Consider the following 17371-nt stretch of genomic DNA (forward strand, 5'->3'; position numbering starts at 1 on the left):
AATACATTCACTATTCCTATTACAAAAGAGGGCAATACGAATAATTCATAAAGTAGGGTATAGGGAGCACAAAAACACACTTTTCTGTAGATCTAAAATAATGAAACAAAGAGTTGATTGATTTTCAGACCGCGCAGATATTATTTAAAGCGAAAAACAAATTACTTCCAAGAAACATACAACAGCTGTTTAATATAAAAGAAGATGTGTTCAGTTTAAGACAGAAATTTGAATTCAGACCCGCTTGTGCCCAAACTACACGGAAAAGTTATTGTGTCTCTGTGTGGTGTAAAATTGTGGAACAGTCTACCGAGGTTTATTAAGGAATCATCACAATTGGTACAATTTAAAAAAATGTTTAAAGAGTTTTTGTTCATGAGATATAACGTGGTTGGAGTGTTTATTTCATATTTTTTTCTTTTTTTTCTTTTTCTTTTTTCTGTTTTTTTTCTCTAGGATAGGCAAAAAATAAGCCTTTGGCTTCAGCCTATGCCTTTTTGGTCACAAAATACATTGTGTGAATTGTGTAGATTGTGTTTATTTGTTGATATGACTTGTGGGTATGTGACCAAAATAAAATCATTCATTCGAAGTAAACACAAGTTAATCAAATAAAAAAAATATCTAATCATCTTCAATCTAGACTTTTTGTGTAATCACAAAAATAAGGAAGAACGATGTTTGAGAGGTACAGTATTGTTTGCTTTAATATTTCTGATAACTATTTGCAGGTTTTCCATTGTGACAACTTACCCCATGTAGTGTTGCTATTGGGGCATGTTGTCAAACCTCTCAGCAGTATTTTGTAAATGTTCAATAGTATTTTTGTACTTGAGGCGTTAATATTTGTGTCTAAAATGACAATTAGCTACGTTACTCTATTTATTCTGCTTATTGGAAATCAGGATGAACCATCTTTCTGTTTTTCTTTCCTCCATTCTTTTACTGTAATAATTATATTTAATATTTTTATATAATAACGCAGTAAAACACCAGTGCTAGTTGTTTTATTTAATATTTCTGATATATATTTGCAGGTTCCACTGTGACAGCCTACCCCATGTATTGTGACCACGTGTCTTTCTTGGGGCATGTTGTCACAAAAGGTCAATATGAATTTAGTCGTTTTTGTACTCGAGACGTGTGTAAAATGTGACAACTAGCTATAATATTATTGCTTTGATTTATTCTATATATTTTACTTATTGGGAATCATGATGTTCTGTTTGTCTTTCCTCCATTCTTTTACTGTAATAAAATGAATCAATGTATACTAATCTTTTCCATGATATACTCTTCCTGTCATTCGTCCAAGCCGACACTGGTGGGCGCCAAACATCATGAAAAGCCTCAGTCCTGCATGCGAGAACTACAGTAATTATGGGTCTCAGCGCAACATCAATTATTCACACTTATTTACACGCAAATAAACAAACATTCAGATAAATAAATAATCAAGTACCTGCGCGGGGAAAGCGGGGCCGCTGCGCGCAGCTGATGCCCAGCACAACTGTCTTTATTTGTTTGCCTGCTGTTAAATAAATGAGAATCTAGCGCGAGAAGTGTAAGATTGTGCTTGTGTGGGTTTAGACTGACGTTGTGCGCGTCTGCCCTGAGAGATCCTGGAACAGACATCTCCATCTAGCCGTGCGCAATAATTGAAATGGCGCATTTGGCTGCGGGCACACTGCGAGGGCGCGCGGTGAATGATGTCCAGACGTCATTTGCTTTTAATGGCCTCCAGGAAATTTGCCATTACAATTCTCGCAGACATTAGAGCAAAGAGAGTATAGTGCGGGGAAACGCGCCGCATGCATGAGCACCGCGTCCAGGTCCACATACTAGATTTGCTTTGTTAAAAAGAATAGCTATACGCGTCTTTAATCGCCACTTTATCAACAAGTTCCAGTGCGCCTCCTGCTTTAGCTAGAGAGACTTTTACTCGTTCAGGGAAGGAAAATGTGTTGCCTTTGCGAAAGAGCCTGGGGGAATATTACATCAGACGAAATGACAATGATTAAAATCAGCCTTTCTGCCTCTCCAAAGTCTCAGGAACGGCGCGGTGACACTTGCCTGATGCGTAAACCGTTATATGCTGAACTTTAAACCCTCGCCAGCTATTTTTACTTTGCGAAAGAGCAAAATAATCGAGGGGGAATATCAGGTTTGCATCTGTTCCAATGAGTCTGCTCGGGTTTGAGTTAATTGTCCTCTAATCCTGTGGCCCCAGAGGCGTTTGCGCAGCCTGGAGCCAGAATTCTTCTTTCGGCTCTGCTCTGATTTAGAGACGGATTATTGGCTTTCTTCTGCCCATAAGCAAAGCAGCAGATTCAGCGTGGCCAAAAAAGACAGTGGCGAGGCTGATATACGCGAGTATTAAGAAATAAGAAGATCAAGAGGGGGAAGGAGAGCTCTGGTCTCCTGGAGAAGGTAAGACAGTCCTGCGCGCGTTTGCGCTCGAGCTCTGAACGCGTCCAGACCACTGAAGCGCTGCTCGTTATAGTCACACACGGCCATCTATGGCGTGTTTTAACGCAGTTTGACGAGGTTTTCAATCCTGACAGGAAGATAATAGCTTGATCGGATAGAAACTTGCGAGCGAGCAACGCAATCCTTCATCTGGGAGCAGATTGAACCGGACTCGGATCGCGATTCGGACACCTACGATGTTTGAAACGGTACCATTTCCAATTAAATCTTATCTCAATGTAGAGTAGATGGTTAATGTGATGGTGCTTTTGTGTTTTACCGAGAATGACTGCAACGCGGCGTAAACGCGACGCGTCCTCAAAACGCATTTACGCATCATGTCCTGTGAGATATTTCAAGCTTTTCTGATTCTCTAACCTTATTAAACACCCTCTAGGCATCGAGAATCTGTGTAGTTAGGAGGAAATGCCTCATACCTGAAGCTTTATCGCTGTGAGAGAGACGCCATGTTGTGAAATGATCTGAATTGAAGTTTTAACCCGTAGGGCACCGAAGTGAAACTGGAGAAAGAAAGCGTTGCGTTCGTTGATTTCATTGCATGTGTAAGTTTCATTGAACGTTTTCCATGAACGTCTGCGGTTTGTCCCAACAGGCGTTTTAAAGATTCCGCCATTACGTGTTGAAAATAAACGTGTTTATTTGAGAGGAAAACCGAGGGAAACGTCCCAAAGTTTGACTTAAACTAGATAGTCCAGCTAGACATGCCAGTTCAATGTGGTCAGGATGGTTTTGGAACAACTACCTAAAAGCAGCTACAAGTATACAATCTATTTTCTCCTCAAACACGTGATTCCCATTTTAGTATTTTTGGGAGCCATAAACTAATATCCCTGAACATTGCAGGAAGGTCAACGATATGAACGCTTACAGAATGGTTATTAATATGTTGTATTTTTATAGTTGTAAACCGTCTGATCAGGGCATGGAGGGTTTTGGGCTCATGAACATGAGTTTGTGTGACATTGTGCTCTTCTGTACCATCTTTTCCTGTGACTTTAGCCTATTCTTTCACTCTTCTACCTGGTCCCTCCTATTAACAGAGAGAGAGAGAGAGGGAGAGAGAGAGAGAGGGGTAAATCCACTGTATTCCCTCGGCATTAATATCTGGGCTTTTGGTTACAACGCCCGTAGCTATATGGAGATGAGGGATAGCTTCATATGCCAAAACGTCTTAAGTCTTTTTTTTTTTTTTTTTCAATGGAATCTGTAATGTATCATCGTGCTTGTGTATTAAATGAACATTAGTGCTCTGGGCTTGATGGCAACACCCTGGAAAACTCTGCGTCTGCCTTCAGCGCATCGCCTCCAGCGCTAGAGCTCAACAACCGCCTTCTGTTTACCATGTATGGGTAAAATAACTGCGCGGTGGCGCACAAATGAGCCAATGCATGGAAGAACTTGTCGTTAAAATCCTTTTGAACTCCAGGTTCACAATGAAGCAGTGTTTCTTTATGAAAACTGGAATATGTTAAGTCGTATTTCCATGTGTGCATTGTGAGGTGAGGTTTTGACTTGTACAAACAAGACTTCAAGTTCGAACAGGGTTAAAGTTAAATAAAAGCCTTGCTTTTTCATTCAGAAGAAAAGCATACTCAGCTGATGTTTGTGTGTGAACGCTCTTTGATTCGAATTTGGAGGTTTGTGCATAACCTCACTGTCAGTCTCATGCAGTCTGTGGATTTATTCAGAGCATTTGCATTATGAAATGCATGTTAAACGTCACACCAGTGCATTCATTTAGCAGATGATTGTATGCAAACTGACTTAAAATAAATAAATAAGGAACTCTGTAATAAAAGAATGCAACAATCCAAAGTTTCAAAATGGCTCAGAAAAGAGCTAGAACAGAGATGAGACTAGAGTAGAGGAGTCATTTAAGATTGTGCATGAAAAATTGCATTAAATTAGTCGGTTGTGCGCAGAGAAAACACAGTAACAGAGTGTTTAGAGGCGGCGAGGGAAGATCATGAGCATCATGGAGATCCAGTACCAGTGGAAGTTGAGTGATTCTGAACCTCAGCGATTCCTGGTATTCCACGTGAGCGCGCACAATGCCCTCGTTTCCCAAATGTTCAGATTGGTTGCCGAGGTGTCGGAGTATATCACGTCTAACACATAACACGACCTTTAATTAGAAACTTTCCGTTTTTTCCCCTCCTCTCTCCCATCCCCGGAGGCGAACACCTCGCGCATCTCTCTCGCTCTCCCTCTCTCTCTGCAGTGTTAATAAACATCCTTGTATCCTGCCCTCGGGCTGCACCAGTGAAAGGATGCAAACATACTTCATTAGAGCTGTGGCAATAATTTGTAAGCTAAATATGCGACGGGGCAGATGAGAAAATGATCTGATAAGTCTAGCACAGGCGCTCAAGGTGGGAGAGACACTAACGCACCGTGAAGGCGCAGCATCAGCATCATCGCTTCTCCATGGCTTTCCCGTTTGTCTGCTTCCAGGAAGGGAGAAGCATGTCACGCCTGTCTCTGACCCGGTCTCCGGTCTCTCCTCTGGCGTCTCAGGGGATTCCTCTGCCGGCTCAGCTCACCAAAGCCAACGCGCCCGTGCACATCGACGTGGGCGGACACATGTACACCAGCAGCCTGGCGACCCTCACCAAATACCCAGACTCACGGTAAGACCCCGGCCTCTCCGTCCTGTTACGTAAACCTGTGCGCTCAGCTGTGCAAGCGTTGTGCTTGCGTGGCTTTTTAGGGCGTGCGTATATCGTGCTTTTACCTTATTTTTACATTACAGAAACCATTATCAACTGTTTCGATCGTTTTTCTTAAAGTACAAAAAAGCTCTTCTTCAGTGTTGGTTCTGGTCAGAACTCTAGGGTTCTTGAAAAGGTTCTATATAAGCAGAAATGTCTTTAATGATTGCATAATATTTTCATGTTTAAGCGGTTACTTTTTCTAGTGATATATTTCTAGTGGGCTGCCTAATACTTACAATCTATTACAATTAAAAATAAACTAAATCTAAGATCCCATGAAAAAAGGTTCTATATATCATGGGATCATTTATCTGGGTCTATATAAGTGTTGATTTAAAACTTTTTGTATTTAATCCTGAACATTTTTGGGATCCATCCATTGAAGCTCAATCTCAAATCACGCTCTCATGTCAGGTTTTGTTCATGTTTGTCTGCTCATTTTCAATGAAACGTTAGTATTGAGAAATATGCTAAGCAGAAGTGTTCTCCCAGACTGGAGTGTCTGATGCTGGTTACTCAATTAGAGGGTAATTACCTGTTCTGATGATGTCTGAATACTCCTGAACATGAATATGATCATAATTCCCTGTCACTTGCTCTGTGACTTTATTAGGAGAGACACAGAACTGTGAGCGCTCATGAACTGCTTTACCTCCATCATAGAGTGAGATTAACTCTGAACATTGGAATAACTTGTTTGGACATTTCAAATCTTGAAGTTTATTGCACGTGATCAAAACCATTTATTATTTCTGAATCACAATAGAAAAGTTGATTTATACTTTGATGACTGTGCATGAGAATATGATTGTCAATGATTTTTATTATATAGTGTTGCCATTTTATGCTGCGATTGTTTGCGTGTTTTAATTGGCAAAGCAGTGGTTATGAAGTAAATATTCTATTCTATTTACTTGTTCACTTAAGTCATTCATAAAGATGTCTAAATGCCATTGCTTTAAAAACATAAGATCAAATTGAGTGTGTGTATCTGCTCAAATGCTGCAGGAACTTTTCTTTTCACTGACTTCTCTTTTCTTCATTCTTCATTGATTTTTAATTGGTTAAATAGATTTTTAGTGCATGTATGAAGTCAAGTTCACACTGTTTTTCTTCATTTTTAACACTAGATCTGTTGTTTTATTCTTTCAAACCATACAAACTTGTGCTCAACTGTTCAAAAAGTTTGTGTCATAGTTTCTACTAAAAGCAGCACAACTGTGATAATAATCATACATGTTTCTTGAGCATCAAATCATCATATTAGAGTGATTTCTGAAGGATCATGTGACACTGAAGACTGGAGTAATGATGCTGAACATTCAGCTTTGATCACAGGAATAAATTACACTTTACTATATATTCACATAGAAAACAGATGATTTAAATTTGAATAATATTTTAGATTTTTTCCTGTATTTTTGATTAAATTAATGCACCCTTGGTGAGCAGAAGAGACTTCTAAAATCTTACCGACGCCAAACTTCTGTGCATGTAAACATTCAAGTGTATCTTCAGTGTCCAAATACTGAGTGGAGTAACTTCCAACATTAGAAGAGTCCACAGACACTGACCATCCGCTCACATTAGCTCTCCAGTTCACTAATCACACTGACAAGTGGGAAACTCACTTCCACTCATGGATGCACACACTCACTCACTCACACACACACACACACACACACACACACTCACTCACTCACTCACTCACTCACTCACTCACTCACTCACTCACTCACTCACTCACTCACTCACTCACTCACTCACACACACACACACACACACACACACACACACACACACACACACACACACACACACACACACACACTCTCTCTCTCTCTCTCTCACTCACTCACTCAATCACTCACTCACTCACTTACTCACTCACACACACACACACACACACACACACACACACACACACACACACACACACACACACACACACACACACACTCTCACTCTCTCTTACTCACACACACACACACACACACACACACACTCACTCACTCACTCACACACACACACACACACACACACACACACACACACACACACACACACACACACACACACTCTCACTCACTCACTCACTCACTCACTCACTCACACACACACACACACACACACACACTCTCTCACACACACACACACGCTCTCACACACTCACTTACACACACACACTCACACACACACACACACACACACACACACTCACACACACACATACACTCTCTGACTCACTCACTCACTCACTCACTCTCTCACTCACTCACTCACTCACTCACTCACTCACTCACTCACTCTCTCTCTCTCTCTCTCACACACACACACACACACACACACACACACACACACACACACACACACACACACACACACACACAGTTAAACAAACGCTCTCCCGGCCGTGGCCTCAGAGGCCGATCTGTCGGTTAGGAGAGTCCAGTTAAGGAAGCTTAAGTTGATGGTGTCTTTTAATAGATTGATCCGTTAATAATGCAGAGCGGGAAGAGAAACTCGCTCTATAACTAATGTGTGAACATTCATCTCCCTGCAGCTCAGGCTGCTGAAGTGACAGGACATATGAAAGTTTCATGCTCATTCTGTGGCTCGTTCTCCAGAGACCGCTGGGATCCTGCGCTCACACACACCGGCTCTGCGCTCACACACACCGGCTCTTTCTGGAATTATGGCCGTTTTTACACTAAATGTGTGCAATAGATAATCAAATGTTCTGCTTGAGACAGTGAAACAAATCTAGTGACTGGTTTTACTCGAAGATCACAAAATGTTTGTTTTTCATTGCTTTTTAAAATTATTTTTAAATGTATGAATAATACTTCAAGAAAACAAAAAGCGACACAAAGTTTTGCGTCTTAGAAACAGAACTCAGACCTGTTTTCATTGATATATGCGAGTCAATCACAGATGTTCAGTGCTAAATTTAGGGAGCAAAAGTATTTTGTGACTCACTCAACATACATATGCAATCAGATTTGTTGTGTAATATTAATGCAATCTGATGCAGACTGGACCCGCCTACTCACCTGTCAATCACGTGACTTCCTAAAAACTAAAATTGTACTTCGTGCTATAACATATATTATTTCAGTTCATTCAGTATTTGACCGTGTATATGCATTAATGTAATGTAATTTTTTTTTATGATATCAGAGTTGAATAACTTGCTGTCTGATAACTCTGAAATCATAAGAAAATGTCAATAATTATTTTTTTAAATAATATTTTCAGTAAATGTAGTATTTATGACTGCATACACACACACATAGGCTATACATATAAAATTGTAAAAATAAAGGGTTTTTTTTGCATAAAATTAAGTATATATATATATATATATATATATATATATATACTTAATTTTATGTAAAAAAAAAATAAACTTTTTATTTTTACAATTTCAGAGGTGACTAACTAACTGTCTGTTACTGAAACTAATAACATTTTATGAATTCTAATGCGTCCTGGACCCACCAACTCACCTGTCAATCATGCATGCAATTGCATATTTTGTATCTTTGCATATTTTAAGTCTTGTGCATGTATTTGTTCGGGGCTTTTCCATATTTTGGGATCAGATGTTTATGTTGCATGATCTTCACATCATTTGCTGTGGATCAGTAGCAGAAGTGAACAGGACCAGTGTCAGGTCAGACCGGTGTACTGGGAGTGTGTGTGTCTTCTACTCAGAGGAACACACTCAGTGTCTGGGTTTGATGAATGGATTGAGTGATTCTTAAGTTCACTTAATAAATGAAACTTATTCCAGTTGGTTAACATGCGTAAACAATTCTTATTTCCCAGAATACATCTGTGATTATGGCCGTGATCAGCCTTCGAGTGGGCTTTAGTAGCCTATAATATATTCATATAGACGTCACTGAAACTGTATTATTCTTCAAACAGAGGAACTTTTCTGTTACCTACAATGATTTAAAATAAATATATTTTAAAATTCTTCCTTTAAAGTTTACATTATTAATAACTTTTTAAAAACAATATTTCCATGTATGCATATAGCAGACACTTTAACTGTACCTTTTTAAAGGTTAAAAATCAGGTTAAATTCAGGAGCATTAAACTTTGTGCCTATAGTTAGTTAGCTAGCATTCTGTTGACTGTAACCTTAAAAAAAATATTTTTTTTACAAAAATGTATAATTTTAAGACTTCAGTGAACTCTGAAATTATAAAAATATATATATATTTTTTTATTAAATATCATTTTTTTTATTATGATTTCAGTTCACTAGCTAGCATTATAAAAATCATTATAAATGTTTTTTTAAATTTACAAAAAAATATATTTTTAAGACTTCAGTTAACTCTGAAATTATAAAAATAGATTTGTTTTAAATTAAAAAGATATATATATTTTGTATGATTTCAGAGTTAACCGAGTGCTAGCTAACTTCCGAATCCAATTGTTTTTATAAAAAAACCTGAAAACTATCATCAGCACACTGATACTCAAATCCAGCTGAAGGTTGATCAAGGCCAGATCTTTATTCAGAACATGTGATAAATATTTCAACACAGATAACTCATAGGTTGAAGAAGTTTCATTTTTCAAGATTTCAAACAGTCAAAAGTGCCTCAGATTGAAGAATCGCCTCCATATGATGGCACACATCTCGCTAACTTCAGTGTCTCTGGTTCTAGGAATCGTTTATCTCTCGCCATCATAGTCAAAGTGTGTGAACAGAAGCGTATTTACTGCTCTGAATGAGTCTGACAACCGTATTCCCCGCTGTGTGAACCGAGCCAGAGAGAGAGAGAGAGAGAGAGAGAGAGACGGGTGGGGGGAGAGGAGGAAGAAAAGAAAAACAGGCAGCATTTTAATTGCTTTTTAAAAAAAGTGCAGATGAAAAACAGTGTTTGCCTGGAGGGGCATGGTGAAATTCTAGCTGGAAGAATTGCAAGACCATATGAGAAAGGACGGCCGCGGGCGATACAGGGAGATGAGTATTGGTTTTTTATAAAGCATTTTGCATCGATTTCCAAAGGGGGGGAAAGAGAGAGAGAGAGAGAAAGAGAGAGGGAAACAACAGGGAAAACAAGAGCAGAAAGTGCATAAGGTGACGAGACTTGCGTGGAAGAGTGTATGAATCACACCGTTGCATTAAAGGAAGAGACTGTCCACGTTATGAAGGACAGTACACACACACACACACACCTGAGCTCAGTGAAGTGTGTTTGTGTTGGTAAATCACTTCCCGACGTTCGACTGTAAACGTCTGCTAGGCTTTGACGAGGCTGTGGGATTTCTCTTTGTGGTTGTGGAGAGCCGTCAGCTGATCCAGGAACTGTAGGGATGATTAAAGAGGAGATTGCATCGGCTCGGCTCAGGAACGGAAGGAAATGCTGATCCTATCAGAGTTCAGAGAGAGAACTGAACTATACATGCAGAGAGAGGAAGATGTGGACAGGTATCCGGCGGACTGAGGCGTCTGTGCTGTGTGTGTGTGTGTGTGTGTGTGTGTGTCATGCACTTACAAGATGTTTAAAGCACTTTACAATCAGGTTCATTCGTCAACACGAACTAAGAATGAACAATTCTACAGCATTTATTAATCTTAGATATTCATTTCAACGTTTACTAATACGTTATTAAAATCAAAGGTTGTGTTTTGACATTAGTTAATGCAACTAACATGAACAAACAATGAACAGCTGTATTTTTATTAACTGACATTAAGAAAGATTCATAAATACTGTAACAAGTGTATTACGCATTGTTAGTTCATACATTTACTAATTTTAACTAATGAACCTTATAGTAAAGTGATACCGATGTTTGATATTAGTAGATTTAGTAGGAGAATGTGTTTTAATGTATTGAAAATGTTTGCTGGAGATGGACACTCAAGCCTAGTGAGCTGTCTACATAGGGAGCATCCTAACTATCATGACTCACTCGAATTTTTTATTTGACTAATAAGCATAAAAAAGTTTTTTTTTTTTTTTTTTAAGGGTTGCATATTATTAGCATATTCTTCTATTAAGAAGATTCTTTTTTATTCTTATGATTTCATAGTGTACACACAAACACAAACTCTGATTAAAATCTTATTAAACTGTAAGAAATAAAAAAAATTTGCTGCGAAAACCACCTTTGGGAACCTTTCATTTTATCTCCTTTTTTTTTTTTGGTGAAAAACTTTTGCTGGCAAGTGGGCTTGTGTTATCTTTCATTTTTATAAATGACAAAATCCATATTTACTTAAGTGTGATGCACATTCCCAAGATGTTTTTGGGAGACTGTAACTGTAAGTAAGATGGAGAAAACTAAAGCAAGAAGTGAAGAAGAGAGATATAGAGACGATCATAATGAAGGATTCTGTTTCCATCTCTTTTATTCTCCTTCCATCACTAAAATGCCAGCTAACAGGGAACGTTCTGGAAAGGTTCTCTCAAAGTTACGAACAAACGTTCTTCCAGTAACATTAATAACGTTTGTTCAAAGTTACTTTAATGTTCTCAAAACGTTAGATCAAAAATGTTATTTACACATTGCTAAAGTAGTGCTTTTTCTGAAATGTTTTAGCTGGACCTTTATCTTATATGTTTTTAAATGTTACTGTTTTAGAATGTTTAGAATGTTCAACATTCAAAAGTAACAATCCCATAATGTTTGAAGAATGATAAAATGGAATGTTTCTTTGACGTTTGCATATCCACAAAATACCGTTTTTAAAACATTTTTTTTAAAAAGGATGTTTTCAAATGTTCAGAGAACATTCAGAAATATTTTTTTCATAACGTATTGAGAATGAGAACATTCTTATAATATATTTTTATTAGCAGGGAAACTTGAGTGTTTTCTCGATAATGAATACGGTTCTCATTCCAGTGGTTTTTACATCGCAAAAGTGGCCAGACTTTCAGTCACAAGGGCTTTTTAATCTTCAGGATTTGTTGCAAGGGAAACTTTCAGCTGCATCCCTCAAACATCATTACTGAGTTTACCAAGTCACTCACTGCTTTTACTCATGGGGATTTTAACAAAGCCCTATCATTAATGCAAATAAGCATCACAGGCTTTTATGACTGCTTTATTTCAGTAGTGCTTCCTGACGTCATGTATTATGTGGGAGTTATTTAATTGGCTTGTGACAGTGGAGATGATCAGACATTGAAGGGTTTTCAGCTCTGTATTAATCTCACTGTAGAGAAGGACTTGAAACGCTTCTCTCAGCCACTGAAATCTGCCTAAAGCCTCTTGTTTCAGATCCGAGCGCTAATACGTTTTTGGCTGGGCACTAATAAAATTGAAAAATAAATGCTAATTGTTTCATGCATTTAAAGGAGGCTGGCCTCGCTCCATTAACTCTGTGTGTGTGTGTGTGTGTGTGTGTGTGTGTGTGTGTGTGTGTTAATTTTCAGGATCAGCAGGCTGTTTAACGGAACCGAGCCGATCGTTCTGGACAGTTTAAAGCAGCATTACTTCATCGACAGAGACGGAGAGATCTTCCGCTATATCCTCAGCTTCCTGAGAACCTGCAAACTGCTCCTGCCGGATGACTTTAAGGTATTAAAAATCAAGGATTATGTTGTCTGAAGCTTGTTCTTCTGGACAAATCCAGATTCACTGGCTGTTTGCAATAGAATGCATGTGGTGTACTACAGTAAACACTGCACACTGCTTACTATTAGACAAAGTAGTATGTGAAACAGTATGCAGCATGCCATGATCTTCTCACATGCATTATAGCCATTTCAAAAGTTATAATTGTGGAATTTGGGGGTGGGATGGGGGGGGGATATATAATCAATTATTTGCATTTTAATCCAGTTGTATATCGTCACCTTCCTAAAATAATTGCCCAAGTCATTTTTTCAGGTTTCTCAGAAAACACAAAAAAACTGAACCTAACTTCAGAGGTTGAGTAGATCTTCGTTCTTCTTGATGCAGCTGCCATCTTGAAAAGCTTGTAAAATTGCCTAAGTCGAAAGACGATGAGATTTATAAATAAAACGGCCTAAGCGATTATTTAAGGAAGGTGACGATATGTTAGAAAATGATTGTTGATATGGATTCATTCATCACATGGAAATGGAAGGTTGATACAATGCATGTTGGGATACAATACAAATCGCTATTATCTTTGTTTAATCTCGTTGCTTTCTGAGAGACATTAAAGAGATCTCAATTGTGGCTTTGCTTTCCCTTAAACGCGCTCTTGTTTGTTTACTGCACATTTAGTCTGAGATGAGAAAGCAGACTGTAGAAGAGGACAGCTGCTAGTGTCCGCTATAGCGCCACCTGTGGCAATACTGAGAATCCAGTGCATTGCAAATGACAGTAATGCAAATTTTTTTTTTTTTTTTTTTTTTTTTATTGGAGAAATAATGTGCAGATATTCTTAGCAAATTTACATCTGAAGATCCTCCTTCTTTTCCTTATGCATACAAAATCAATATATTTATATTATACATACATTTGTACACACACATATATATTCACTAACATGCCTATACATGAACATGCCTGTACATGCCAACTACACACAAACGTATGCATATATTCCAACATACAGAAGCTTTTAACAAAATTTCTAGAACAACCCACCCACCCCTCTTCCCTATCCGTCTGATACGCACCGCATGGAAAGGAGAACTTAAACAAACAAACAAAAGATAAACAGCTACCAACATTGGAGTGGTCTTTGATCCAACTCAAATTGAGTCATCATCTCTTTCCTCCAAGTCTCCTCCACCTAAATACCTTAAGAAGGGTTCCCAAATTTTAGCAAACTGTTGCCTTTTATTCCTTAGATGGAGCCGTATACGTTCCAGATGCAGAGTATTTGTAAGTTCGTCAAGCCAAAGCTGGAAAGAAGGCGGCAATTTGCTTTTCCAGAAAGTTAAAATAAGCTTTTTCGCTGTTAAAAGCCCGTAGGAAAGAAATTGTTGTTGAGACCTGGACAAACAGAGCTCGTATCTTGAAACCCCAAACACAATTAAAAACTCATCTGGTTCAATATATTGATTCGTGATTTCAGAGATGACATTGAAAATCTTGCACCAAAAGTTTTGAAGACTGGGACATAATGCATAACTGTGAAGCAGGGTCGCATCCGCCGTCCTGCATCTGTCACACTTTGGAGAGACCCCTGGAAATATTCTGGATAGTTTTGTTTTAGAATAGTGTAGTCTGTGCAAGATTTTGAACTGGATGAGACAATGTCTGGAGTTTATAGAGCATCTGTTAATCTCTTCCAGGCTATCTGACCATAACTCATCAGAAATCTCTGACCCTAATTCTTCCTCCCATAAACTCTTGATAGAAGATGTAGCGGGCAATTGGGAGGCCTGGAGGGTGTTATAAATGCAGGAAATCATTTTCCCTTTACCGAAATAGTGATTAAGGCAGGTGTCCAGACAAGAAGGGCTAATTGTAGAGAACCTGTTTAAGTAAGATTGTACATAGTTCCTGACTTGCAAGAACCTAAAAAAATTACTTCTATGAAGTTTGTATTTCTCCCGAAAATTTTCAAAGGAGACGAATGTACCATCTTGATACAGATCCCTTACTGCGTGAATTCCTGAATCTCTCCATTGCTGAAAACCTTTATCTAATATGGAGGGTATAAAAGAGGGATTGTCAGCTATGGGAATTGATAAAGGTAACGACTCCACCCCAAAATGAGTTCTAATTTGTTTCCAAATACGAATCACACTGCTAATTACGGGGCTGCATCTGTAGATTTCTTTTTTACAGCTTGTTGGTGAAAGAATCACAGCACCAAGATCATAGGGGGTACATTCATCCTGTTCTAATCTGAGCCAGTTCAGTTGTCCACTTTTATCATTTAATATTATTGAAATAATTCTGAGGTTAGCCGCCCAGTAATAGCAGCGGAAGTCCGGAAAAGCAAGACCCCCCACCTTTCTGGGTTTGGAAAGATGTAGTTGTTTAATTCTATGGTTTTTATAATTCCAAATAAAGGGTAAGATAGTAGAATCAAGTTGCTTAAAAAAGGATTTGGATAGAAATAAAGGGGTGTTTTGCAGCAGATATAATAGTTGCGGGAGAAAGACCATCTTGATGGCATTTATTCTACCTATTAACGAGATAGGAAGAGTTCTCCAGAACTGAATATTTCTTTTCAATTTTTCTAAAAGGGGGGCATAATTGGCTTCTCGTAAAGAGCTAAACTTCCTAGTTACAATTATTCCTAAATAAGTAAATCTATCTTTAGCTATTTTAAAACGAACTGGGTAAATTTGTGAAAGATCTTTAAGCCCAACTGGCATGAGTTCACTTTTATTTAGATTAATTCTGTAGCCTGAAAATGAGCCAAATTGTTCTATCACTTCTAAGATTACAGGGATACTAGACGCAGGTTTAGTCACATACAGTAAGACATCGTCCGCATATAAAGAAATTTTATTTATAGTGGTTTTAGTATGGAGCCCATGAATTCTCTCATCAGAGCGAATGGCTTCCGCTAGAGGCTCAATGGCCAATGCGAACAGAAGGGGAGAAAGCGGACAACCTTGTCGAGTACCCCTAAATAAAGTAAAAGATGGTGACAAAATTCTGTTTGTAAGTATACGCGCTCTAGGATTGTTATATATAATTTTAAGCCAAGTGATGAATTTATTTCCCATATGGAATTTCTGTAGCAGAGCGAAGAGGTAAGGCCACTCAACCTGGTCAAACGCCTTTTCAGCATCTAAAGACAAAATCACCAGATCAGACCGGTTGGTCTGGGAAGAATATAAAATATTAAACAAGCGACGAAGATTACTAAAAGAGCTACGACCTGAAACAAAGCCAGTCTGATCAGGTTTCACTAATTTTCCTAAAAGCGTATTAAGTCTAATGGCTAATGTCTTAGCTAAAATTTTTTGGTCCACATTAATGAGAGAAATTGGCCTATACCCCCCGACCTCCTCAGGGTCCTTGCCCTTCTTAGGTAGGACTGTGATAACCGCTTCATTAAACGACTGAGGCAGTCGTCCCACCTCCAGAGCCTGAGAGAACATTTTAAGCATATAGGGCCCCAATAAATCAGTAAATGTTTTATATACCTCGCAAGGGATTCCGTCGGGGCCGGGGGATTTACCTCCCCTAAGTGACTTTATAGTGCTCTTTAACTCATCTAATGTTAGGTCAGCTCCCAGAAATTCTCCATCTTCCTGGTCTAGCGTTGGTAGATTACAGCGGTTTAAAAAGGTCTCCATGATGGAGGGATCATCACTTGTATTACTAGCATACAATGATTCATAAAATTGTTTAAAACGATTGTTAATTTCTGAAGGAGAAAATAAGTAATTCCCAGATTCCGATTTGATCTGATGAATTATACGGTCATTTTCCAGCTTTCGCAACTGTCTGGATAACAGTTTGTGTGGCTTATCACCAAGTTCGAAATATTTTTGTTTCATAAACATTAGAGATCTTGAAAACTTTTCAGATATAATCTTATTGTACTGATATCTAAGATTTAATATTTTCTTGTGCAGTTCTGAAGAGGGTGTTGTAGCATTCTCATTATCTAATTGACAAAGCTGTCTTTCTAAAGATTGTAAAGCTGCTGCATTTTGTTTATTTTTTGCACCCTTAAAGGAGATAAAACAGCCCCGTAAATAAGCTTTAAAGGTGTCCCATAAGAGAGAAGGGGAAGTATTCGCTTGATCATTAGTTTCAAAAAATAATTCTAGTTGTGTACGCAAATACTCACAGAATTTTGTGTCCTTTAATAAATAGGGGTCTGCCCGCCACAATGGTTGAGTTGTTACAATTTCTGATAGTTTTAGAGCAAATGTAACTGGACTATGGTCCGAGATTAGAATGTTATGATAAGTGGCATTGAACGTAAAAGGAATTAACTTAAAGTCAACTAGAAAGTAATCTATACGGGTATAAACATTGTGGACTTGTGAATGAAAGGAGTAGTCCCTCCCAGTTGGATTGGCTAGCCTCCATACATCACCAACATTAGAGTTTTTAATGTACATGTTAAGAAAGTCCCTGGACTTAGAGGGGGAAGCACGTTGAGCAGATGATCTGTCTAAATATGGGTCCAGGACGCAATTAAAATCTCCTCCTATAATTAAATTAGTACTCGATATATCGGGAATCTTTGAAAACACATTTTGAAAAAAGCGAGGATCATCAAAATTTGGTCC

At 38.4% G+C, this 17371-nt stretch overlaps 1 protein-coding gene across 3 annotated transcripts in view; it reads left to right on the forward strand.

Moving 5' to 3' along the window:
* Positions 1-2089: 2089 nt before the first annotated feature.
* Positions 2090-17371, forward strand: part of kctd15b (potassium channel tetramerization domain containing 15b) — a gene marked incomplete at its 5' end in the record, with an annotated part of 33818 nt that continues 18536 nt past the window's right edge. The window contains 3 exons of one of the 3 annotated variants that reach the window (XM_081373076.1): positions 2090-2430; positions 4945-5120; positions 12617-12761. In XM_081373076.1, the coding sequence (XP_081229202.1) occupies positions 4957-5120; positions 12617-12761 (309 nt within the window). Of the gene's footprint in view, positions 2431-2549; positions 2679-4917; positions 5121-12616; positions 12762-17371 lie in introns of those variants that run through there. The other 2 variants (XM_081373075.1, XM_081373074.1) reach the window with 2 other exon arrangements.

This window comes from Scardinius erythrophthalmus, assembly GCF_964197995.2.
Source record: "Scardinius erythrophthalmus genome assembly, chromosome: 8".
NCBI classification, from domain to species: Eukaryota; Metazoa; Chordata; class Actinopteri; order Cypriniformes; family Leuciscidae; genus Scardinius; species Scardinius erythrophthalmus.